Raw genomic sequence first — 26,531 nt, forward strand, 5'->3', positions numbered from 1 at the left:
ACAGGTTTCAGGCTGTACCACCAGACTACAGTCACTATCAGTTTTAAATTACGACTGATTCATAAGCAGTTATAAACTCTTTGTATTAAACATTCAAATTATTACACATATTGTTTAAGGCGGTTGATATCTTTGGAATTTTAATTTGCTCAATCTGCAGAAGTAATTACTTAATTTTTAATTGTAATGTTTACAACTTTAAACTTGCTTTTTTTCAATAAATAGTTACCTTTTCACTTTCAGCTACTTACCCAATTAAAAAAGAAGAAATAAAAACACCACAGAGGGTTATGCACAACCATGTTTTTTATTATCAGATTATTGCACGCAGGTTTCTAACTGTATGGAAGAACAGAACAAAAATAGAAATGAAGCAAGAACCATGGTTTAACATCAGAAATGATAGGATAACAATGTATCCTGTAAGTATCCATCACACTACCTTTTGCAGCACATACTGTACACACACAGTGTGTGGAATGATCTGTACAATAAATATTCATACCTGCTTCATTTGACACTTTTTAAGTAACAATAACGGTGTGATCAAAATGTATATGTAAATACACAAGATACATGTGAGTGGGAGTAGATGTCAAAGGGTGAGAGCTCTGTAGTTTGTCTGGCCAAAAGCACACGCACATAAACCACCAGAAGCACAGATTTAAATAAAGCACCATCTAGTGAAAGCCTGATGTCTTACTGCAAGGTGCTCCAAACTGAAGTGCAAAAATAAAGACTTTACATGACGAGCAGAGGAATTTTCTTCTTTTAGCAACAGATATCAGTCTGTATGTCTCACACACACACACACACACACACACACACACACACACACACACACACACACACACACACACACACTCTGAGGGCAGCTGCGATAAAAAATGTAGGAAGCAAATCCTCTTTATTAATTGTATAAATATTCCCAGGGTTAAGCTACTGTTAATCAGTTAAACAGAATCAAAAACAGTGTTTTATCATATGTTTATGTACCTGCAGCCACACCGGGCTGGCTGTAGTAAACCTCATTCACATCCATAGATTTCAATCCATACCTGGCCTGGCCGTAACAGTGCAGTGCAGTGCCAGGGCTGCCATGCAAAACAAAAGAAGAGTTTTGAAATTGAAGCAGGAAGTCTGTCTGTAAACTGTGATGGATGGTTACAATGTACAGACTAGGTCATTGTTTCACTGTCCACCATCTTCTTTCCTTCCATATCACTTTGACTTTCCTCAGAGTTTCTTGCCACATCAGACTACTTATGAATCGTGTCTACGTGTTTGCACATTCCAGCAATTAATTTGTTGAGTATAATGTTATTTTTATTGATAGAAATTATGGCCATAACTATGATAATAAATTGCAAGTATACTCTGCTTGTTTAGTCAGCCACACACTTTTTATACCATAAGAGCCTCCAGGCATGAAGGCAGCGCAGATGAGTGCAGACTGAGTTCAGTTTGATTTGGTTGAGTATGGATGGAGCATGCATGTAAGTCTGAGACTAGCTGCTCTGTTTGGATCAGCACCATTCCAGCGGCAGTAATGGGAGGTTGACCCTGACTGTTCAGTGTTAAGTTCAGAGCCCAGCTCACCCTGCTTGGTCTGAAGCTCGTCTGTTTTAGCTGTATTCTGCCTGCTCTACGTTAGACCACCACGTTCTTCACTGTCACTGTGATTTGTTGTGATTAATCCTCCAGCCCACCAGTTGGCTCTTTAACTACTAACTACTACAGTGTGCCGTTACTTTACAAAATTAACAAAACATCTCAGATGCTGGGGTCAGTATTGGGTTCTCAGTATTAGCAAAGCAACATGTAGTGTTGCTGTGTTTGTCTGCGAACATTTAGTGCTGGTGGATATCACAAGTTCAAAACCAAATCCCCACTGAGCCAGTTTATGTCTGGGCCTCTGGCAGGGACCGGCCAGGCTCACACATCGCTGAGGGCCCAGCCACAACTTGTCCATTTGTGCTGCCGAACAGTAGAGCTTTGGTTGCTGTGGCAGCTGACGAGGAAGCGCTGCCACTAGTTATGGGACCATTGAGGTTCCGGTAGGGTCGCTGCCGTGGTAACGAAGCCCTTCGAAGTGGGGCAGTCACCGTAGCTGAACTGCGGAGGCACACCGAGGGGAAACTCAGACCTACCAGGCAACAGCCTGGACAGGAAATGACCTCATCCTGTTCAGAGGTGCAGTTAAGATCAGAGGACAGGACCTGGGCTCCGTTGTAACCATTAGACTGCCCTCCTAGACCCCACTGGACCTGTTGGCCAATTACAAGGGCTGAGCCGTTGTTGTTGTCCAGTCGTGGCAGAGGAGGCAAGGAGGGTGGTCCATTGGAGATGGGAAGTCGCCATCCATTGGTCCGTAAGGAGGAGGAAGTAGAGTAGAGCAGGGGTCTTACAGGTGTGGAGTCCAAGACTCTATCTGCAGTCTCTGGAGACTTGGTGCAGTCCATGGGCTCTGTTAAACACACACTCTCTCCCTCCTCCTCCACCTCCTCCAAACGCTCCAGAGAAACCATCTCCAGCTCAACAGGAAAACCTGAATGCTCCACCATCCCATCCTTCTCATTCAACAACTCTCTCCTCTCAGTTATCTCCATATACTTGTCATGCAACCTTTCATCCACCTTTTCTAACACACCTGTCTTATTCCTCACGTCGTCCTCCATATCTTCCCCTCTCTCCCCCTTAACTGCTACCACTCTGACGTCATCATCCTTTTCCTCCTCTTTCCTCTCCATGTCTCTAGACAAGGCCAGAGTCCTGCTGAGCTCTGGGGTACAGGGAAGCGACTGACATCTCCTCGGCAGTGCTCGTGTCCCCGGCATCCCTCTGAGAAGGTCAGGGGAGGCACATGGATCGCGAAGCGCTGGAAGGGTGAAGGTCAGGGAGATGACGGACTTGCTCGGTGTGTCTAAGAGTTTACACCGCCCACCATTCAAGTCCTGTCTGAGAGAGAAGGGGTTGACCCGTGCAGGGGTCCCAAGGAGAGGAGGGGTCAGCGTTGCTGGCGGTAACATGTCTGATTGGCTCCTCGCCAAGCCTTGCCGTTGCTGGCTGTGGTCACTAAGGTGACAGGGGGAGCTGCGGCGCCGGTATGGGCTTACATTTACCATCACTGGCTCTGAACAAAGAAAGGAGGGAGAAAATGAACAAGGTTATGACAACATGACAGACAGAGAAAGGCAAAAAATACCAATAACACCGGAACCTTTCCACACATGCTGCCAATAGTGCTGGATTGGATGAACAAACTGATAGGGTTCAAGATTTTCCAATTATTTTTTAAGTATTGTTGGTAATATACAGCATTCATCATTCATTAAACAGTCTGACAGGTAAAGTGAATAACATTAATCATGTTGGTACAGTGCATGTTCTGCTAGGAAAGTTTGGGTCCATACACACACAAAAACCATTGCACACCAAGTTTGAAGCTTTGAAGACATTTGACATAATGACCAAACTGTGTAATTACAAAGTCACGTGATGTACATAGGCCAGAAAAGACTTTCCCATTAGCTGACTTTGTGAACGCTGCAGCTGTGAAATGAGGAAAACATTTCTTGGAGAAATTCCAAAAAAGCTTGATTAAAACATTTTATCACCATTCAAGTTAGCCAGGGGCAAAACTTTCTACAGCCTCCAACACTGTATCCACTTCTTCTTCATCCATGGTACCCATATTGAGCCACTGACAAGGTACCTTTAACTTCAATCTCTTTCAAGCTCAGCACTGACTGAACATCCATGTTCAGACTATATGTTTTTAGAAGAATTTTAATGGTTGGATTGTTTAATTCATGGTTAAAAATACCATAGGTTCAATCGATCCTAATTAAGACCATAAAAACCTTGGGACGAACGTGTGCTTTCAGCACCAGATGCCATGAGTACTGCTTATGGATTTGTGCAATAACCTGGAGCCTCAGTGAAGGAGAAACACAAATCCTGTGCCTTCACACCTCCACATACTCAGTGCACTCAGACTTTTGGCCACAGGATCATTTCAGAGAGTCATAGGAGACAGGTCAGGCTTTTCTGTCTTCTTTGACCGTGTGCTTCCGAGAGTACTGAAAGCGATTAATATCATCATGTCCCAGTACATATCGTTCCCAGACACTGCTGACCAGCAGGTAGAGATCAAGAGCACCATTTCTGTTGTAGCGCCAAATATCATTGGTGCTGTATATTGCACGCATATAGGGCTCAAAGCACCCTCTCCAGATCCATTCCCATTCCTCAAGCAAAAGCTGTATCACTCTGTTAATGTCCAAATAATATCAAATGCAAACTGCCACCCTCTGAATGTTGTGGCCCATTGGCCAGGGAGATCACATGACTCCTGATGGAGGATAGAACCATGGGGATGCGTCCGGCTCAAGGAGCTGGTGGAGACGGGTGGCTGATGAGTAGATGATTTGTGATTCTAAAACCCACCATCCAGTTTAACTTTTATAAAACTCCTTGGTAGAGCGTGCAATTGGGCTGAAGGCAGCAACACAGAAACACAGTACAGAGCCACATCCACACAGGATGTGGCTCTGTACTGTGTCCATTTGCCAGCCCATTGGCGTTAGAGCAGAAAATATAAGAGATATTTAAAAGAATGTTGCTGAACTTCTCCGATTCTGTCAAGAGGAGTAGTTAAACTTTCAGCCAAAGGATGACCAGAAGCTTGTGGCAGACTATCTAAAGCACCTTATAGAGGTGAAAATGGTCAAGGGACATTTAACCAAATATTAGAACAATGTATGTATATTTTTGTTCCAGTAGATTTTGTCACATAGCTGTGGAGTCATTGGAACTGAAGATTGCCGTGACATACATGTTTTTTAGAAGTGCATGTGAACTTTTGACAACGACTATGCGACAACTGCAGAGCCATTCGATGCAGGAGTGAATGCCGATTGTACCAATTTATATTGAAGTCAAAAAAGCAGATGACAGTGGATGTTACTAGGTTTTTTGATCAGTGTGAAAAGGGCAATATGATTTCAACTGTGTGGTACTGTTAATGAGGTTTGGAGAAAGCATCTTTGTTTCAGTATATGCAAACATTTTTAACTGACATGCTAAAAATCCACGGTTCAGCCCTGAAGTGGGCTTGCAAGGGAAAACCTGAGAGGGGAAACCCATCTCTGACAGTTGTGGCAGTCATGTGATTTAATCTCTCCATGTGATGTTGTAGGCAAAAAGTCAGTAGCCTCGTGTGAGCACACGTATCAACAGTGCTGTTAAAAATTTGTCTTTAACTTTAAATGAAGGCATTTTTTAAAACAATCATTAATTTGATCCTTTTACCAAGTGCAATGGGCTTCTCTCCCTCTTCTTCTCTATCCATACCCTCCAATGTCAAGACAATGTCTGAGAATGACGGGCGCCTCTCTGCACTCATCTGAAAACAAGAAAAATAAAAAAAGAGCCACATACGCACAATTATCTCATCAACACATCAGTACAACTCAGAGAGGTCCAACAGCCCAAGATAGGGTGAGACATGAGTGAAAACAAAACTGAAAGCATTTGTCAGTTTACAATCTGTGTGTGTGTGTATGTGTGTGTGTGTGTGTGTGTGTGTGTGTGTGTGTACTTACATTACAGCAGGTGACAGCGAGGCTAAAGAATGAACGTGGACAATCCCCAACCATGTTTTCAAATGCATCCACGTCAAGACCAAAGTCCTGCACACACACACACACACACACACACACACACACACAAACAACGTTATTAAGTGTTTGCCAATGACAATGACACCTTACAGACAAACACGTGCACAGGCACATTCCCCTTCAGTGTCCAGTGTTGAGCTATTCAGGTCATCTCACTGCAGACTGAAGACTAGTTTCATCTGGATCAACAAACCGTAACTAGTTTCCATGTCTCTCTATTTCAAAGTTTTTATTTCACACAAACACAGTCCTACCTCTGTCCTGGGTAAGAAGTCAGGATCAGCTTCAATGCGGGCGATGATCTCACACAAGATAATGCCGTAAGCAAACACATCCACCTAAGCAGAGGAAAGGAGAGGGTGTTCATGTCAGCTCTGTCCTGGGTGTTAGCTCTGATAAAGCTCACACAGGTTAGGGCTCAAACTACATCTCACAGTAATACACTGTCACTTCATGTTTAGCATAAGATTGGTACCAGTACAAACAATTTTGTAGTGAGTGCCGAGCACTACATCCAGACTTTGCTAAAGCTCACTTAAACTTTGAGACAAAGGGTAAGAGACCAGTGTGTAGGACTTTGTGTCTCTAGAGTCAGTGTTTGGTTTGTCTATTCTGGTCAACTGTAGAAACGCTGTGGACCGCTTGGAAGAGAACCTGCTCTGTCTGTAGTTATAACGGGCTCATTCTAAGGTGAAGAAAGCACAACAATCCCTAGTTTCAGGTGATTTACACTAATGAAAACATATTAATTCATATTATTTTCCATTTCTGCGCCTATATCCGACACACTGGACCTTTATGTGACTTAAAAATGCAAAAATACAACTTTTGAAGAGAAGCATGCAAATCATCCTGACTGAAAACATGACAAACAGGCATGGTTCATCACAACCAAGGACAGGAGGACTGCAGCTGATTCAAACCACCAGAACCTCACTGGTACCATCTGCAGAGCATCAGTGACACCAGTGAAGTGAGATGTCTGCACAGAGCCCAAAGATACTAAAAGACAACACCCACCTAGATACAGTCTGTTCACCCAAAGACACAGTATCTGCCAGTAAGTACCTGCTGCCATCCCACCACACTACAGAGCTGCTTCTGTCCCCATGCTGTGAGGCTCCTGAACTCATCCTCAACACTCTACCATGAAAAGATTATTTTTGTGACTGTAGACTGACTGTAGACTGTATAGTTTGTTTTGTGACTGTGTTGATAAGACAATTACAAACAGAAATGTCATTATACAATCTTGTACTGCTGAATGATGATTTTGTATCCATAACTTCTTATTATTTTAGATTACAATAATGAATGCATCACCTTCCAAACCATTTTCTTGCATCAACCAGCAGTAATATGTGATCATAATGAATTGCTATGCTTTCAAATGCCACTAGTACACCCACACTGTCTGTGTGTTTCTGTGCTGCATTTTTAATACAGAATTTAGAATTTGTGGGTAAAAGTGTTAAATAACTGACCTACTGTCCATCGCTTACACACCGTGTATGTCAGGCTGTGACTGTGTTTGCTGAAAAAGTAAAACTTTATTGTCTTTGTTTACCTCATCACTGAATACTTACTACAGGAATGTATTGACTAGAAACTGAAATTATGTCAATGTTGTTGAACAATCTTTCAGCATCTCCCAAAATTCACTGGAATCAGTTACATAAATACAAAGCAGTAAGAGAAAAAAACAAGGACAAGACAGACAAAACAGTAAGAAAAACTGGGGAAACATGACAAGCATGAAGTGAATAAATAAGTATGAATAAATAAAAATAGTTGAATGCTCATATGGAGTAGCTTAAAGTGCTAAAGAGTTTTTTAATTTATTATTGTGCAGTCTAATTGCTGTAGACACAGGAGACTTGTTGTACCTTGTGGTCCTAATTTTCCTCTGCAGGATTCTTCCACTCTACCTGTTACTTCTTGAAAATGTCAGGTGAAGAGGGTGGGTTGAGACATTTAGGATTTGATCGGTCTTTTTTAAACTGAGGTCGTTATACAATTGAGTTACAGATACCTGATCAACTCCAATAATCCTACTGGCTATTTCGACTATTCGTTGTGGTTTCTTTTTATCCTGACTATACATGTTTCCAAAGGCACAAATCAGGCCGAAGGATAAGACACTCTGCAAGAGTGAATCATTCTACAGTTTAGTTCTTGTTTTGCCTTAAAGCTGTAAGAGGAAGTGTGTTAGTCCTGCTGTCAAAAGTTACATAGTGTTGCTTTATGTACTGTTCTCCATTAGTGTAGCAGATGAAGCAGGATTACCTTCTCATTGTACAGCTCCCCTCTCAGAACTTCAGGAGCCATCCAGTAGGGGGAGCCTACAATGGCCAGAGGCTGCTTCACACCATCACTGCAAAGACACCAGGTTTTCCTTGAAGTCAGGTGTTCATTCAGAGACACTTCATGCACTCAGCTGAATTTGCTGTGAGCTACTGCTATAATTTAACCTTGAATATTCTTCATATTCCATTGACTCTGTAGGGTTAGAATGGCACAGTTTCCCACAGGATACCATTTTTTTTGTGAGGGACTTGTTATAAGATAACAGAAGAGGAAGAGATGTTGGACTTTGCCCCACTGACCTGTAATCAGGGATCTTCTCTGCCAGGCCGAAGTCTCCCACCACAGCAGTGAACATGCCACTGTCACAGCGCACCAGACAGTTCTGCACAGGTGAACAGTCAGGTCAAATCTACAAATAACTACAACTACTAGTAATGTATAAACACATCATAGTGCACAAAAGTACTTTCTCACTGACCTCTGCAGCCATGCAGGTAGTTCAGGTTCATTTGTTCAGGTTGTAATCTATAATCCCTCTGTAACATGAATCTGTTCTAAACTGTTGTTCAGTAGACAGTGCATGATTAACCTTTTTGTGGAGCCCCCTGCCTTGGTACCGCCACTGTGCTACTGCACTGAATGAATGAGGGGCTATGTAAATTGTCTCTATTTTTTCCTTTTGACTCTATCGACAGTGATTTGTTGGGGCTTCTTTCTTGTGACAAATGTACGTATTGCGTTGGACAAAAGCGTCTGCTAAATGCCTTAAATGTAAATGGTAATGTTGTAATAATCAGATTTGCAGGAGGAAGGTAAAACCTTTTTATGAATACCTCATATCGATCAGTCAGTGTCCATTAATGGAGCATGGCACCAAACATAGAGTGAGGAGGCTGTCAAACACATTAAAACCAGACCAGCAGAGTGCTGTCTTTGTTTCTGTCTTTACTCCAGCACACACACACTGACCTGTTTTTGACAATTTAATTTCAATGTTCTCATACAGGCAGTAGACTGTAAAATGTTTCAACATTTATACTGTTACATTTTCTAATAGAAAGCTGTGTTTTCTCCCACACTTTACATCTGCATGCTGTACCTTGGAAGTGAGGTCTCTGTGAAATATGCCCTTGCTGTGCAGGTACTGCAACCCTCGGGCGATATCCAGAGACAGACAGATCCTGACACCCCATGACAGGTACAGATCACTGTCCAACAGCTGCTCCAGGTTACCTCCATTTATATACTGCAGAGAGAGACGACAAAAGACAGAGTGAAGGCTGAATCACAGCAGACACAGAAGTTCTGTGAACTGAATGATAGAAAAGTGCTGTTAACAATGTTCTTCTCTTATAACAAAATATAATATGATATGCTCAACAGTGGTTTCGTCCGCCTTGGTTTGTTTATTAGTCTGGCCCCTGATGTATTTTTTGTCGTATTCTTGAAATGTGGCCATGGATATGGATATTACTGTGATCCAGTGGGGGAATTACATTTCGCTGTTGTACTTTTTAGGTACTTTCATTTCTTTTGATGGTACTTTCTACCTCTACTCCACCACTTCCTAGAAGTAAATATTTTATTTGATACTGACCATAATTATCAGACAGCTTCAGTTCTAAGTTGATTGAAAAATGGAACGTTTTACACCCAAACCTCACAAGATGTTTTGAAGAGTTGACTATTTTTTCATGCAAAAACCTGTAATGGTTCCAGCTTTACAAATGTGAAGATGTCCTCAAACTGAGGTGTTGATTTGTTTTTATTCATTTTGATTCTGTTCTATTGGTTGGATAAAACAAACATTGTAAAGGTATCACTTTGGGCTATTTGTGAGGCATTTCTTACTATCTTGAGAATTTCTACAAACACAACAATCCATGGATTAATGGAGAACAATATCAGAAGATTAATCCAGAATAAAAAAAAAAAAAAATTGCAGTCTTGTTAAAACAGTTAAAATGAGCTCCGCCTCAACCAACTACAACAGTAAAATCCTGCTTTTCCATTAATGCATGAGAAATAATAATCTAATGTTAACAGTACGAGAATAGTATAGTAATGGCATGAGACAGAGGTGGTACAAATCACAGGGGAGACATTTTTGCTTTGATACTTCTCCTTTGAATACTTTAATCACATTTTCCTGATTATACTTACATCCTTTCACTTTGGTAAGATTTTTAGTGCAGGACTTTTAATCATGATCTCCAGAGTCATTTTCCTTTCCTACTACTATTTAATCTACTTAACTTTAATATGAACAGAATTCCTGAAGCCCTTCATGGTTTAGAATGAGACTATTTCAGATCTCATAGGCTCATTTGTTATACCAAGAGAGATGAAACTGTTCAGGACAGTCCTCTAGTGGCAAGGACAGGTATGTTCAGGAAGCTTCTGTGGAAGCTATAGTAACCACTGCACACCATTTAACCATCATAACCTGCCTGGTACACCATGATTTAAAGCAGATACACACAGCTGCAGCTGTGATTGTATGCTATTTTGCTGTGTGGTGTTTCAGTTATTTATCCATTACTGGCAGTATAACCACAGGTGTACAAACAGGCATTCCAGTGTTGTTTGTGTTCAATCATATGTACTGTATGTATGACTGGATTAATGAGGGAAAGAGATGCGGGAGGGTTCTACCTCAGTCAGAGCGTGGAGTTGACCTTCGTGCACACAAACGCCAAGAAACCTGAGGAGAGGTGAAGAAATGTGGTTAAAATACTATTATATACTTCCTGCAGACTGAGTGCTCTGATCTCAGAGGGCACAGCACTGCCTGATCCTGATCCTGTCTATGTATTTAATACAAAGACATTATATTGATCTTAAATGACACAGCAATACAGGTATCACATACAGTGGGCCAGCCACATTGGAGTATGTTTTTATATATACATTATTACCAACCTGAGTATATTGGGGTGGCAAAGTCTGTTCATGAGCTGTACTTCTCTCAGCATGTTAGCTTTGTTGCTAGCCAGCGTGTTCATTTTCAGTGCCATCACCTGCCCTGTGATCCGATGCTGCACCTGAAAAACAACCAGAGAAAGTTTTACAGTTAGAAAGCAAGACACACAGAGGGAGACTGAGATGTGGTGTTTCACCTCCATCAAAGAACAGTGAGAGGATACAGTTAGCTTCTACTGCTACCTAACTGACAGAGCAAAGATATAAACAGTTCAACCAAGCCTGTCTGAACACACATAAAAGACAGCAAGAAGAGTGTTCACAGATCGTCTGCGCTCTCTGACTACAGAACATGTGGTTTATTGTTGATCACATGTATCTGGCAAAAGAAGGATTATTTGACAAAGATGCTAAATGGACTGTATTTATATGGCCCTTTTCTCATCTTATTAACAACTTAAAGCGCTTCACAACACATGTCATAATTCACCAATTCACACCCACATTAATACACTGGTGGTAGTGTATGAATGTGGCGATCATGCCACCCTTTTTTTTTTTTTAAAGGACAATTCCCACCCATTGCACACTGAGTTTCAGCTTCTTTCCTCTGGGCACAGGTTTACAATTCTTAAGTGTAAAACAAAAAGACATAACAACAGCTTTGTCCCTGCGGCCATTACACTGAAGAATAAGTAATAGCTATATTTTGCAAGTGATTAATAACTGCTGCTTTTACTTATTTATAGAGATGCACCGATCAGGATTTTTGGGGCCGATCACCGATCACCAAAAGCAGTATCTGCCGATCCCGATATTGCCGATCACCGATCACAGCGTCAAATCCATACATTTTTCTATATTGTTGTCTTGTGTAACTTTCATATATTTAATTAATGATTCTTCTTACACAACATTGACTATATTGTATTATTAAGTATAAAAATTAGGAGATGAGAAAGTATCATGAATTGACCACCGTTTTATTGCAGGCTGAGGCAATGTGCAATATTTCACACTCTAGAGACTCTTAGAGACAACTTGGACTCAGCTTACATAGAGTAACTGTAGCTTACTAGTGGGAATGCATGCAGTCAGGGTGGGAACTTTGTCATTTTAGGGGCAAGTCCATTTGGTCTTCACTTTTTTTTAGGGGCACCAAGACCACATGACAGGGCACAAAGGCCACTGAGTAAAATGTGTTGATTTACCTTTCAGACTGATACCATAACATCCTAATTTATAATAAGACATGGATTATGTATTAAAACATTTTTTAATACCAAAATCAAGTTAAAGTTACATTAGAAAGTAGTTTTTAAGTAGGGTGAGGTGGGTTTTGTGACACCACACTGAATATTAGTGTTATTGAATATTTCTCCCAAATAGAAATTCCCCAAAATTATGGCAAAGCACATTTTTTCCAAACAAAAAATTGTAGAATAACCAGCAGGAGACCACTGATGTGTGGAGTGATTTTGGTGACACTACACTCTGAATAATAGTGAAGTTATTGAATTTTTTGTAGTTTCTCTTTTCGGTGTTGCACTTTGTAGACGGTCCCTGCGCCCTCGTCTCACAGCTGGCTGACCATACAGACCAGAGTTAATGTCCAGACGCTCGTTTAGATTAACATACGGTTGTAGCTCGTTGTCTTCCTCACTACGGTAGGAAAGAGTCCGTCGTTTGTGTTTTAACAAGGTTTCACTTATGAGTTATTGATCCGGGAAGTTCGAATCTGTGAATATATTTCCAACTTTACCGGACTAAATCCTACCACATAAGTCAGTTACGTATCATGTCAAACCGGCTGCGCTCGCTCGCTGTGCTGTAAGTTTCGTTCTTCTGTTTTGAGACGTAGCTGCTGCTGTTTGAGAGGCTTTCACGTGAGATCATCGTGATGATGAGACTCCACCTGCGCGAACCGCAGACTCACTGAAGTTACTGTGAGTGACTACTGTGCTCTCAGGTGGCTTTAATTAAAGGAAAGCCCGCTACGCTGACCGGGCCAGGGGAACAGAGGCCACTGTGGCGCAGGGCAACGGCGGCCATGAAATTCCCTCCCTGCATGCAGTTAATGCGCTGTCTTTATACTTAAACGTCATCTGATCGGCCTGATGTGATCTATTTTGAGAACTCCGATCAAAACCGATAGGGGCATTATCGGCCGATTGCGATCGATCGATCGGTGCATCTCTACTTATTTACTCATTACTGTATTTATTTTATTTTACTTATCGATTTATATTTTACCCATTATGTACTTTTTTACAACCTAAATCATTTTTATTGATTCATTTTGTATTCATTCATTGTATATTTTCTTTTTTCTATCAGTAGTTCAGTTCAATTTCACTATCTTAGAATGATTTGGACCTGTAAGAACCTTTTATAAACTTTTAAGAACTTCTTAATTTTCCATTTTCACTGTCCTAAGTTGGATGATGTGTGATTGTGTCTCTATGTTTTTTTTCCATATGTGTGTATGGGGACTCTACTACTGCAAAGAAAAATCTACCTCTCTGGGTACAAATAATGTAACTTGAACTTGAAAAGGCTCCACCAGCTCATCAGGAGCCATAACCATTCACCCACACTCACACACTGATGGAAGAGCCACTAGGAGCAAACCGGGGTTCAGTGTCTTGCCCACTGACACTTCAACAAGCCACAGACCTTGTGATTGGTAGATGACCACTCTACCCTCTAAGCCACAGGAGAAAGATTCAAAAATATGATTTTCTCCTCCTGAAACACCAGATCACAAATTGCAGTAGTCACAGCTGCATGTACAGCAAGTGGATCCCATAAAGTTAGCTGTTCAAATTTACAGTGATTTGTACACCTGATCCAGGTACAAGGTGCACAGGGCAGCCATATGATAGTAGTGTCTGGCAGGTTACTCCCAAATGTATCGATGTTGTAGGTTGAAAACATGTAGAAACACTTCATTTCAGATGATAACACGTAACTGGATATAGTAACTGTAATGATTTTACCGCACACTTGTTAAATGTGTTAAATGCCGTTACTACTTTAAGAAATATAATACTTTAACACATTACCCGAACACTAATCTCTTCATGCATGTAAACATTGTACCTCTAATGGTGCGGTTTGTAAGGCATAGTCTGAATTTTAGTTTAAAACATAAAAACAACATTAGCAAATGAATGTGAATAACAGTGTGAATGTTAGGTCAAAGATGACTGTGTACTGATTTGCAGAGATGCCTGCTGAAGTTAGCATGTTAACCAGTTAGCTCCATCCTGTTTTATCTTGGTAAAGTGCTGGAGGAGTACAAATACATGGAAATAGGTTAGCATGTTAGCACATCCGGTTCCCTTGTCTCAAAGTCTGTGAGTTTTTGTGTTTTCAGTTAAATCTGTGAAATAAGGTGTGTGGTTACCACAGGCTGGACATTGTTACACGTTTTGATCTACAACTTAAAATACATGTTTAATGTAATGTTTAATTGTAAAGCTCGTTCGTGTTTCCAAAGCGGTTAGCGTATGTGGTTAACACAAGAGATATTTAATTAAGTCTTAAAAACAGTTAGCGGTTGCTAACAAGTGTCTAAATGAGACTAGAGAGGTCACAGTGAATCACAGTGAACACAGAGCCTTGTCTACTCACTGGTCAGTCTTTACAGGCCCACTTTAGGTAAAAACTAATCTAACTCTAACTTTACAATTTGTACATTGATCAGTTTATACAAAACCTGTATAGTGATTGTGTAGTAAGATGCTTCTTGGTGGTGACGTTTAAGTCATGTGAAAGGGCAGTGTTGTCTGCAGTCAGAGAAATAGCCTTCATCTGTGGAGAATGAAGATTATCTTGCTAAACAAAACATGTCGGTATCATAACTTCTGGGTTAGCCTTCAGAAAGACCCTGCTAGACTCTATACCACTTTATCACAAGAGGTGATAGTCCAAAAGCCCTTGTAGTTTCAGCTTGAAGATTTTGATGGTTTTGAACCCTCTCTGAGATTTCTTTTCTTATAAATAAAGAAAATAAACACGCAATGTCAAGAAAAGAACATTATTTGACAAACAATGAAATCCATGAAGTTGTAGGTCAGCTGTTGTTGATTTCTTTTGATTATTTGCCAAGTCTGGAGACCCCATGCTAGTTTTCACTTGTGAAAAGGGTTTACACATTTATACTGTACAATAGAGAGAGACAGTGTCACGGTTCATGAACATTTAGAGCTGCAGGCACAGTGGGTTTATGGTGATGGCTCATTGACTGGTCATTTGTACCTGCAAAATCCAGCCAGTTTCTGGACTGAGTGCATGCATCTGTGTCTGTGCATGAGTATATGTGTGTGTGTGTGTGTGTGTGTGTGTGTGTAATAATAGCGTAGCACTAATAGGCTTTCTGGATTTCCCATCACTCCACCTGATCTGCACAAATCCACTGTGCCATTACTGAGGCCTCACCCAGCAGTGGACAGAAGGGAACATACACACACACAAAGCAGCGTTAACAGGAAATCAGTCTACTGAGTTCAACAGGAACGACTGCAATGCCTGTTCAAAGCACCTGATTACTTCAGTCACTATTATCAACCTGCAGAGCCGGACAACCCCACAGTCTACCAGCAGCAGTTCCACACTCACCACTGTAGATGTATACATGCTATATTATAATTACATGTCACCAGTTCTAGAGAGTTTATTGAGGTGTTCCCAAAACATGGGCCATGCCTAAAATATTATAAATATGAATTATTGTTATTTCTGCACCTAAGACAAAGGACAAGGCCAAAGACACACTGCCAATGTACTAAATTAAGAGGTATGTTCCTGCCGCTGGCCAGTACAAGTACAAGTGATAAATTAATGGGTATAATTCAGTTGTTACATTTTAAATAAAATAAAGGTTTTCTCAAAATTTCAAGACCAGTTGGACTGATACGGCCGTCACCAGCCACAGCCCCACTGGCAAAGATACTGTCCCCTTCAGCCTCTGTCCCTGCTTCTGCTGCTCCTCTCTGTGTCACGCTTCCTCTGGAGCCACTCGTCGCTGTTGGAGGTTCTACAGGCCGAGTTAGGTACAGCGAGGGGCCGGCTCTGGCTGCTGCTGCTCCGCCACCCAGCCTTTCTGCTCTGCCTACAAGCCTGGAGACACTGCAGCTGCAACAGCCAAAGTGGCAACTAAGGCTCACCATCTGATGCACCAGCTCCGCTGCTGGCGAGGTGTTTTACAAACCAACCACGAGAAAAAACAACACAACCCAGCAGAGTGAGAAAACAACTGCTGATGGAGAGGAAATATGACTCATGATTAGTGGCTATGACCATTTTTGCATTACAATTTTCATTTTTTCCCTCCAAAATTATGGAAAAATAAGACCTCTGTAGGTGTGGACAACTCTGCAATGCTGTGAGTCACCCATTTTTCCTTTAGCAAGAAAAGTAAGCTTTTTGCAATTTGAATATTGCATTTTGGCGAATTACAAATTTGATTATAATCTGATTAATTCAGATTTTCTGAGGAAAACAAAAGCGATTTGGTTGTCTCTGCAACAGTGACACCAACAAGTATACCACTTGTGTCTGTGTCTCTTGTCTGTTTCCACTTTAGGTCAGGACTGAGCCAATGTGTGCTTCTGTAATACCACTATTTAGTTTGCAGGATTTGATTTCACCTCTGTTCATGTATTTTTTTATGTTATATTTTGCACTGAGTAGTCAGCCCAGTGATGATGAATATGTTGTAAAATCAAACTAACACAATAAAGTTAAGTTTTTAAGTAAAGTTTTTCAGGAATGTTGACAGCTGATTTCTCAATACATTGTAATGTGTTGTTTTTATATATACTTTATATGGATATGTAATTAGGGATGTGCCAGGAGGCATACTCACAGTTTGTTCTCATCTTGTGGCTTGACTAGTTTAGGGGGACTAACTGGCCATTTTAAAGAACAGCTGGCTTCTGTGATTGAAATGGTTAAACCGTACCACCATGTAAAGGATCATTCTTTAGTTTTGGTGTATTTGGTGAAGAGAAAGATCTTCACTGGCTGATTTGTCTGCCTAAAAAACAAAGTTAGTGTAGTTTAGTTTAGTTTAGTTAATGATTTAGTGATCAAGCACAACATAGAAATTCAATTAAGTTGGCCCAAAAACTGTACAGCAGGAGAGAAGTCATTTGGGCCGTGGCAAAATGTGTCTCCTTCTGTTTCTCTTGCACACATGGTCGTATTCAACATTTTTATTTGTTCCTTCCCTTCTACATCTAAAATAAATATCTGAATTAACCTGTACCTATTGAACAGTGATGAGATGCCATTGACAGAGGCCTCTCTTCATACTAAATAAGTTATCAAAGAAGAAACATTGGGGCAAAGTTTTCTATCTTTCCCACACTCCGATGAGAAGATCACTATCAGTTTCATTGCAAGTGTCTCGGTGGTGCTTGGCGCTACAAGCTAACACCAGTATGGTAACAATTAGTGTGGGTGAGATCATACTGGAGGAGTCTTTTCTGGAAGCTGGATATTTGGAGCACAGAAATGTAGGTATTTGTGAACACCTGTACACAATCATACATTAAAGTACTGTATTTCAATTATTTTTGTTTTTGGCTGCAATGATACCAGTAGCAGTTACATATGTTTGACAACCACAGGGATCACTACAAAAAAGGTGTGTTTATCAGCCAATATATTGATAGTATTCTACTTAGTCTGGAAAGTGGGATCAGTCCGGTCAATCAGTCACCTCATACACGCACTAGAAGGCAACACACACACACACACACACACACTTTATCTACATTAATGACAAACATGCCACAGATGCAACAGACAAATGTACCAGCACAGTATATGTGCTGTATATGTATACAGTTTGTAAACATACCAATGAAATAAGCACTAGTATGATGCATTAAAAAGCTACAGGCAGGACCATCAGCAGTCAGTTCTTTATGCCGTGCTATATAGGCCTGTGCATTAGGCATCACTGTTGCTCAGAGCTATCGATATGGTTGGCCACTGTCATTATAATTGTGTTACCAACTCAGCCATCCACTTGTGTTAGATTGATTCTTCCAAGCAGATATTCATGGTTATTATTGAAGTGATGGTTCTTGGTGTGGATGGCCCTTCACACTAATTTGCAGCATCTTACATTACAGTAAGAACATGTCTCTGCCAGTAGCTAACGTTACCACTCATTGGAAAGAAAATATAACAGATCTCTGGACAACATTCATTTACAATACCATGAGAAATGGTGACATCACCGTGCACTAAGATTTAGCTTTTCTGCTCACTTTGGAATAGTTTTTCCTCAATGTTTGCATCTGGAAGAAACAGCAAGCGCCTAAACTTAATTTTACTCTGCTTTGGACAGACATGTCTTCAGCCACATGACATTCTCATCATTTTTACAGTTAGAATTTTTCAACCAGCACTGATGATGACATATCTACAGGCCCCGACAAACCAGGCCAACAGTCATCATCTTTTTGATGGGTTCCATACAGTTGGCACCAGTCAGATTGAGCATGGAGAATCTTCAGTGAAGCCTGTTGGTGAAGGAAATCACTCTGATATCTAGCAATGATTTTACCCATTCAGTTTGGTTTCAACTTTTTTATTTGCCTCCACCTCTTCGCCAGTGACATTTGCAACTTTTTATTGGACGTAAGAAGTGGCTATATTTGCAAGAGTCATATAAAAAATGCCGCTTTATCATACTAGCAGTTTTTATATCCCCAGTTCTGAGTCTTCAGATTTCCCTTTTTGACTGCCAGTATGCCATCTGGTGGTACGGAGAGTTGTTTCCTCTCAGAATGTTGGAGCTAGTAGGCCGTTAGCTGCAGTCTTTATGGTGTATTAACGTGCAGCTTTTTGGCCGAGACACTGGCAGTGCTGGTTGCCACAAGTTCTTTGATGTTGGTTTGGTGAATCTGGGGCATGAACCTGAAGTATACATCATGCACACCATGATGTTTCTACTCACAGCAATGGATGCTCGTACCTGCAGACGTGTCTCCCTGCAGTACTGACATTTCTGTACACAGAAATGATTTCTGTCCACACAGTCTCTACCTGCTGTTCTGTTTCCACCTGATGTTCTTATCATCCAGTGATGATGTTCCTCTCTCTATGATAATGACAATGACAACTGAGATTATCATTTTTGAATCATTATTTTAGGATTTTACCCAACAGTCTGTAAATCCTACAACAACGCTGTTCTGATAAAATTACTCTTGTATCATGTTAAAGAGTCCCAGAATGATCCACCTGCTGTTCCAGAGGCTCTACACTGCCAGCCATAACCTGGGGCCAAAAACACACTCAGATACAAAGTTCTACACTATACTGTAGCTTAACTTGATGGGATCTAGCTGCTCCATTCCAGGGGAAGAGATGCAGGTGGGCATATGAACTAGTATAGATATGGATTACCACCTCCCTGCTCCCGGTGTCAGGTAAAAAAAGCAGTGCGTAAAAAGAAAGAGATGTGAGCAAGACATTGGTGGAGATGTGTTGCTCCAGCTCCAGGTGAGATTATTAGGCTATTATAGCCTGCATTTTATATATTACTTATGTATATATGTGTATATATTTCATTTCCATAGTTGGATATGTCCTGGGACATTATATGTCTGCTCTTAAAGGCTGGTCACAATATTTTGTGCTGTTAGATGCGCGTGAACGTTTTGCTGTATATTACGATGTCTGTCTACGAGGCTGCATGACCCATGAAAACTGAGCCCCAGAGTCCCCTATTCCCACTGCATGTCAACTAGCTTTCGGTAGTTTAATAAATGTTAAATTAGTTCTAAGATGCCAATGATCATCAGACATTGATGAAACTTATGGGAATGATGACTCTAACCACTGTGTACAGACAGACAGACAGACAAGGCCTGATACTCGCCCGGTGCTGAAGATGACATTGGGAAGTAAAGAATTATAATATCAATTCATCAGCTGACACACACATTCTTTGTAATGACCCCTCAAATCAGGCTACCAGGCACTTGTGACATCCCTCCAAATGTAATCGGGGCAGGTTGAAAATAAACTTTAATGTCTAAAATGATATCAGTGCACTGAAAAATTAAACTTCACTTCAGGAAATGTAATAATTATAAAACAAAGTTTTCATATGGTTTTCAGCACCAGTATATATGTCCAAGTTCTAGTTACAGCACATCTGGGGTGAACAGTGCTGTACCTAGATTGTTGCTGTTTCAACCACTGACAGCTTGTATCATAACCAGTAGATGAGGTCACATACCTTGAAAACCTCAGAGAAGAAGCCTGAACCAATCTTCTCACAGAAGAAGTCATCGATGCGGGCCAGACTGGACACAGCACTCCTCAGGGCTCTGTACGAGGATGGACGGATCCGGTTGGGTGCGTGGATACTGTGGAGTGGTGGCTCATCCAGGCCATCCTCAGGATCACAGAAACAGCACTCAGCGTGGTAGTCCATGGTGCTAGTGGACCACCACGCTATAGAAGCTCTGTTCTCTCCCACAGGGGAACCAGACTGTCTGTTAGACCACTATAGTCCTGAGGCACGAGGTGATGGTGGCTCTCAACATCATAGTGTCAGAATGATCAATGCCTCTTCTGTGGGATTTATGGAACATACAACACTGCAACTCTAACGCAATCTGCTTGTTCAGGTTCCACCTGCATGCAGGCTGCAGTCGACCTCAGGTTACTACAGAAAACATGATATCTATCTTAGCCTGCTACTTTAGTGAGCCGCGTTTGTCATGAGTTCAGCATCCTCTCATTAGCTCATGTGATGTATAGAGTGCAGCACATTGATTCATCCATGCCTCCAGAGACTCCTCCCACCTGCTCCAGGTTTGTTTCTTTGTGGTTCACCGTGAGCTCTGACGTCCCAGGACAGATGGATAGCTCTCACTGATGAAAAGTAAAGTCACTTTAAATTTCCATGCCGCTGCCATAGGGGTTGTAAGAATTCCTGCAGCCCATGAACGTCGCCTCACCGTGCCGGTACGTGAGGAGGCTCGGTTCTCTCCGTCATCCCGTTAATGTGATGGATGCTGCAGCTGCACGGCACCAGAAGCGGGTGGGAGGGCCGAGCAGTCAGCTGCCATGTACAGGTCCCTGTGGAAGTATTCAGAGACTGTTATAAAGAACATACAGGAAACAGTGTGCTCATATATGTCATCTTATACCACATTATGTGATAACGTGACACACTTGCGCTGATTCTGTATCGTTTGCCGACTGAGAGGCTCCTCAGGAGGCGGCCCGGGCCCGTCTGCAGGCTGGGGACGCTACGGTAGCCGTGGGGCTAGTACCCGCAGGGTATCACCGCTCGCAGAGCAATAAGCCGTAACGTCCACTGGATAACATCGACCTGCACAGCTCAACCGGACTGTTTGGCTACAGATAATGACAGGCCCCATTCAACAATATTTGATTTATTTTTTCACAACTGCTTAATATAAAAATAAATTGAGCCGACGCTAAATAAAGCAGAGAATGTGGCGTTTAGAAATTCCATATTCCTCCTGGCCGGTACAGAAACGTTAATAACGGGAGCTGTCAATGACAAGCGGCAGGAGAGGAGGAGACGACGGCTTACCTTCACACTCCCGTCGGTCCGGATGGAAATGTCGTGCTGTCCGAGTGTTGCAGGTAAACTGGAGCCAGAGATATCGGTGTGCAGCTCGGCGGTGTCTGCGGCTGATAATCCTGTCTGGATTCCTGTTTCACCAGCCGCTCGTTGAGACGGATACCATAATGAACCAGCCCGGAGTGAAGCTAGCGACAGGGACACACACAACTTCCTGTTAGAAATATCTAAATAAATGTTTTTCAAACAGTCGACTATCAAAATCCAAAAGCTCAAAATCGAAATGAACAATGTTTGTTTTTGTTGTTGGTCTCTTTGTTCCTCTGTGCTCTCCACAGCATTGAAAATGAGGGCTTGCCTTCAGTGATCCCCTCGAGATTTAGATAAAGGTTAAACAAATAAAATAAATAAATACAATGTGTATTAATTTCATTTAATTGTATTACATTTTATTATTTTATTTGCCAAATCGGATTTGAAATTTCAACTTGCAACATATAGAATGTTAGTTAATGTTTGCAAATAAATAAGTTACAATTTTGGACACATTGTAATACATGGCGTTAGATAATTAATTTAGTGCAAAGTTCGATTAACATTTTCATTTGGGGAATAATTCGAATTTTATTTTCACAAATGTATGTAGGCTATGTAAAAGTCTGGTTTATTGTGTAAAGCAACAGGAAAAAATGCTGTTTTTATCATCTACTACTGCACCACAATCCTCTTTTTATTAAGTACGAATTTGTTATTTGTTCTGATATATAATATCAGCCAATTCTATCATGCTGGGAAAAGGCATTTCAGAAAAATATGGTATTGTTTGTTCGTTTCAGATTATTCGGAGAGGCTGGTTTAGCATCGTTTTCATTTATCGGACACAAAAAGACTCTTATTTCGAAGACAAAGTCAAACATCCTGTGTGCTGTTCTCTCACTGTGTTGAGTTCGACAGTCGGCACACATACACCAGGACCTACTGGGCGGCTCTGATTGGAGCAGATGAGAAGGCAGAGCCAAACCCTGACAGCTGATCTGGAATCAGTTTTTTCCGTCAAACCGCGGTGTTGACAGACTAGAGATTTACAACTAAAAACGATCCGAGACCCGCTGCCGAGCCGGAAGTCGAGCATTGACAATGACACACATTTTGATCCAAAAATACATTAATGACACAAGAATTCTATTTCTTAAAATTGTGATCATAATCATAATAAAGCACTGTTATCATAGCAATAAAAAAATGTTTTATGCCAAAAGAAAATAGAAAGAGAAATGAGTATTCTTCCTCCTCCCACTCCTCTTCTCCTGCTGCTGTGTGCTACTGACATGGTTTTCCTGTTCACGTTGGAGGAAGTGATGAGGGAACTCTGCACAGGCCCACAGGACCGCACTGCATGCACTGCAGCAACAGAAAGTCAGGGAGGCATGGATGCAGCCAAGCTTCCCTTTGAACAATGGAACAATGCTGCAGCACAATCAGCATTAATCTCATGAATAGAATATGTAGAATATGAAATATATTGAATATGTTTGATATAGTGCAGTGATATCAGGGGAAAATACCACAATACTTAAATAACCCCATAAAACAATTTGATCTTTTCTGACAAAATAGTTAAGGGTTAAACGTGAAGTCACTGTTGTTTGATTCAGACTGTGAGGATGATGTCATAGTTTGGTTTCATCTGGAGGAGTAATACATCGCTATTTTCATGACCTGAATTTGGATATACGGCATAATGCTGATCATGATGACAGCATCATGTAGTCACACTTTCGTGAACATAATAACTTAGAAGTCACAGATGACTTAAACTGAAATACATCAGGATCAATGATAACAAAAGGACATTTTTTGATAAACATAGCAACAAGAAAAATAGTTTATATTTATGTCAACTGTCATTTATACAAACACAAGCATGGAGACAGATATAATCGTTCATTCAGCGGTGCAGACAGAAAAAAATCCAAAATCAATCAGTCAATCTGAAATGAAAAAAGTATTTACAGATGCTGTTTGAAACCAAGATATTTCATTCTTTTTACTGATAACTACGTGTTTTTTTATTTCACTCTTATGATATCAGATTTAAAGACTTGTAGTGTATTTTTCCATGCTCAAATTAATTGAAAACAAAACATCAACAACAATCAACCTTCTTTGTCAAATCCATGAATGTACAGGTGATGAGCGCATTCATCCAAAATCAGTACAACATCCTGATGAATCACAAAGGATGATGTTGCTCCAAAGCAAATAGCAGAGATTTCTCCACTACATACAAACAGGTGGGAAACTTCAGCTAATGTAAATTTCTTTAGTCACGTTTCATAACTAATATTGTTGCAATTATATGTAAAGACATAATCTGTGCATCCTTTTCAAAGACCTTGTGTGGCAGCCAACTGTACCAAGAGGAATACAACTACAAACAAACAACAGTGAAGTGGGTGATGAAGTTCATAATTCAAAATTATTACCAATATATATATATATATATATATATATATATATATATATATATATATATATATATATATATTTGTTTTTTTTTAAGTCAAAGATACAAAGATTAGTCATCACTGGACAGGCCTAATTCGATTTACTACGTTGACATCTTAAGTTATTGTGTCATAATTTTGACTTTGACTAGGTGAGTCATTTTTAGTGGAGAGGCAGTTGGAATTGAAGAATTGTGACTATGACAGTTTCATACTATTGACTTAATGCATCAAAATTCATAACGTCTGACATATTTTATCAGTGTTTTGGTAAGTTTTCTATCTTCTCCCTTCCTTGTTTTTTTTTCCTGGCAAAAATGCCCACAGGTCCTCCAGATTAATGACAAGATGTTCTTTGACAACAACAGTTAAAATTATTTGCCACAGGCCATCACCTTATACAAAAACTCTCTCACCTCTGCCTGACAGAGAGAACTCTGATCTCTCTACTGTTTTGTTGCATATATTATTATTGTTTTTATGTTTATAGTATATTTCGCACTATATATATATATATATATATATATATATATATATATATATATATATATATGTATATATATATATTTATATATATGTATATATATACACACACTATATATAGTGTATATCTTGCTTTCTATTTATGTTATGTACAGAGTGTTTTTTTGCAGACCCACTGCTGCCATGACAAAATAATTTCCCAGTCTGGAATCAATAAAGTAATTCTATCTATCTATTCTATCTATGGAAGTCCTCCATAGTTTTGTGGCGTCTTGTTTGTCCAGGATGGAGGATTCTTGGAAGCACCAGTGTGTCATGATAGAGGCCTGAATGGTAAAAACAGATGATGTTTTCATATCAGGTCTCTGGCACATGATGTGACATATGTGAGGAATGCTGCAGAGCAGGTGGATTTACCTGAGGTTAGAATGAATGTGAAGCCCCCTTCCTTAGTGGATTCATTTTTGGTTTTGGGCTGTACATTACTGGATCAGTTTGACTGCCAGAGGCTGAAACAGACATACGACATTTAACACCAACTTTGATGGTTGCTGTGAAAACTGCCCAAAGAAAACCTCCTTCCTCCAATGTTCAATGAATGTAAACAACACTGACCCAACCCCACTGCCATTCTACTGGGGTGACAGTAGAAGCCTTATGAGTCAATATCTGAAAACCTTAGCAAAAATTACTGAAGCGCTCCACATGGCTACATTCTACCTGGGTAACTGAGAAAGAACCTACTTACTTACCTACTAATCTACAGTTTGTTAAGTCGCAGTGGACCACAAAAAATGGGCACAAAACTTTTCCTTCTCTTCTCCTTTTTAATGAAGACATTTTGAGATGGCTGAATTCCCTTTAGCAGCTTTAGTTTCAGAGTCCTTGGACACTTGGATTAAAGCAACACAATTAATATTAGTAACACCTGAACTTTTCCTATGACATATCTAGTCTGCTGTGAAAAGTACGGAAAAAAGCACCTCCAGGGCTCTGTAAAATATAGCAAGTATCTGACCGAAAAAAATCCCCCCTCTTCCCTTCAGCACTATTCCTCTGAAACACGTGCACTGCCTGACTACATTGGCACGTTGTGCTAACGTTAGTTGCTTAAGACAAGTGTTGCTGCTGTTGCAGCTCTTTTCTTGGGCTCAGGGGCTGTGTGCTTCTTGCAACTGAGTTAGGTAGCTACTGAACAGCAGACTCAGTGGCTGTGTTCTGTGAATGCAGCACACTGTTGTCATTCCAAACCATCTAACTAGGCAACTTCATGCCGAACTCACTTGTAAGAAAACACATAATCATAACGCATTGAAACAACGAACATGGCTATTGTTGGTAATCACCACTGTCAAGCTAGTATGTAAGTATTGGGACATTTTGCCTGCCTTTTCTCTGCCGTTCCTGTGGCACTAGCTCGCTGATAGCTATAGCATTACATCCATATAACCTTGCGGAAGACTCTGGTCATATGCAATGAGTACATGGGCAAGCCGCCGGGTAGGAAAAGAGACATGTAGCCTGTCCAATCATTTCATGTGGGCTGAATCAGCGATAAGATGGGCTTATTTGAGTCCTGCAACAGCCACAGATCCTGGATTTTCTTATTTCCTTTGTCAAGAGCATTTGGTTGATTTATTGCCACTGAAATGTTAAGGGATTGTCTACAAATATAACAAAAAATACCTCTTCTAATAACTTTCCATTCCTTGCTTAAGGTGTTTATCTGTAAGTTGCATAGGCCTAATGCTTGTAGTGGGTTAATGGTGCCAAATATTTTCCTTTTTACAAAAGCTCCCAAGGACCCTGAGGAAATGCTGGTCCTGGAGGTACTGATAGACAAATAAGTGAATAATAAATACACCCTACTTTGCCAGCCATTGATGTAAATTAATAAATGCCCTTCCAGTAGGACAGGAATTGTATTTATTATGCTGCAATGAGCCAATCACCCGTGTTCTCTGCCCTGACCAATCAGCGCCAGTTATAACTCATTCGTCCTGGTTGACCTCCGCTTCTCTCTCCGCCCCTTTAAAT

General features: G+C 40.7%; 1 protein-coding gene across 1 annotated transcript; it reads right to left on the reverse strand.

Annotated features, from left to right (window-relative positions):
- Nucleotides 1-288: 288 nt before the first annotated feature.
- tesk1a (testis associated actin remodelling kinase 1a) lies at nt 289-21,715 on the reverse strand. The gene is made up of 11 exons (XM_030431707.1): nt 21,514-21,715; nt 20,182-21,029; nt 10,914-11,035; nt 10,647-10,695; nt 9,091-9,237; nt 8,291-8,373; nt 7,971-8,058; nt 5,939-6,022; nt 5,607-5,693; nt 5,314-5,407; nt 289-3,133 (listed from the first exon to the last, which is right to left on the reverse strand). The coding sequence occupies exons 2-11, from the start codon at nt 20,377-20,379 to the stop codon at nt 1,902-1,904; spliced, it is 2,184 nt and encodes a 727-aa protein (XP_030287567.1). The 5' UTR covers nt 20,380-21,029; nt 21,514-21,715; the 3' UTR covers nt 289-1,901.
- Nucleotides 21,716-26,531: the final 4,816 nt, after the last annotated feature.

Source organism: Sparus aurata, chromosome 1 (genome assembly GCF_900880675.1).
Source record: "Sparus aurata chromosome 1, fSpaAur1.1, whole genome shotgun sequence".
In the NCBI taxonomy this organism is placed as follows: Eukaryota; Metazoa; Chordata; class Actinopteri; order Spariformes; family Sparidae; genus Sparus; species Sparus aurata.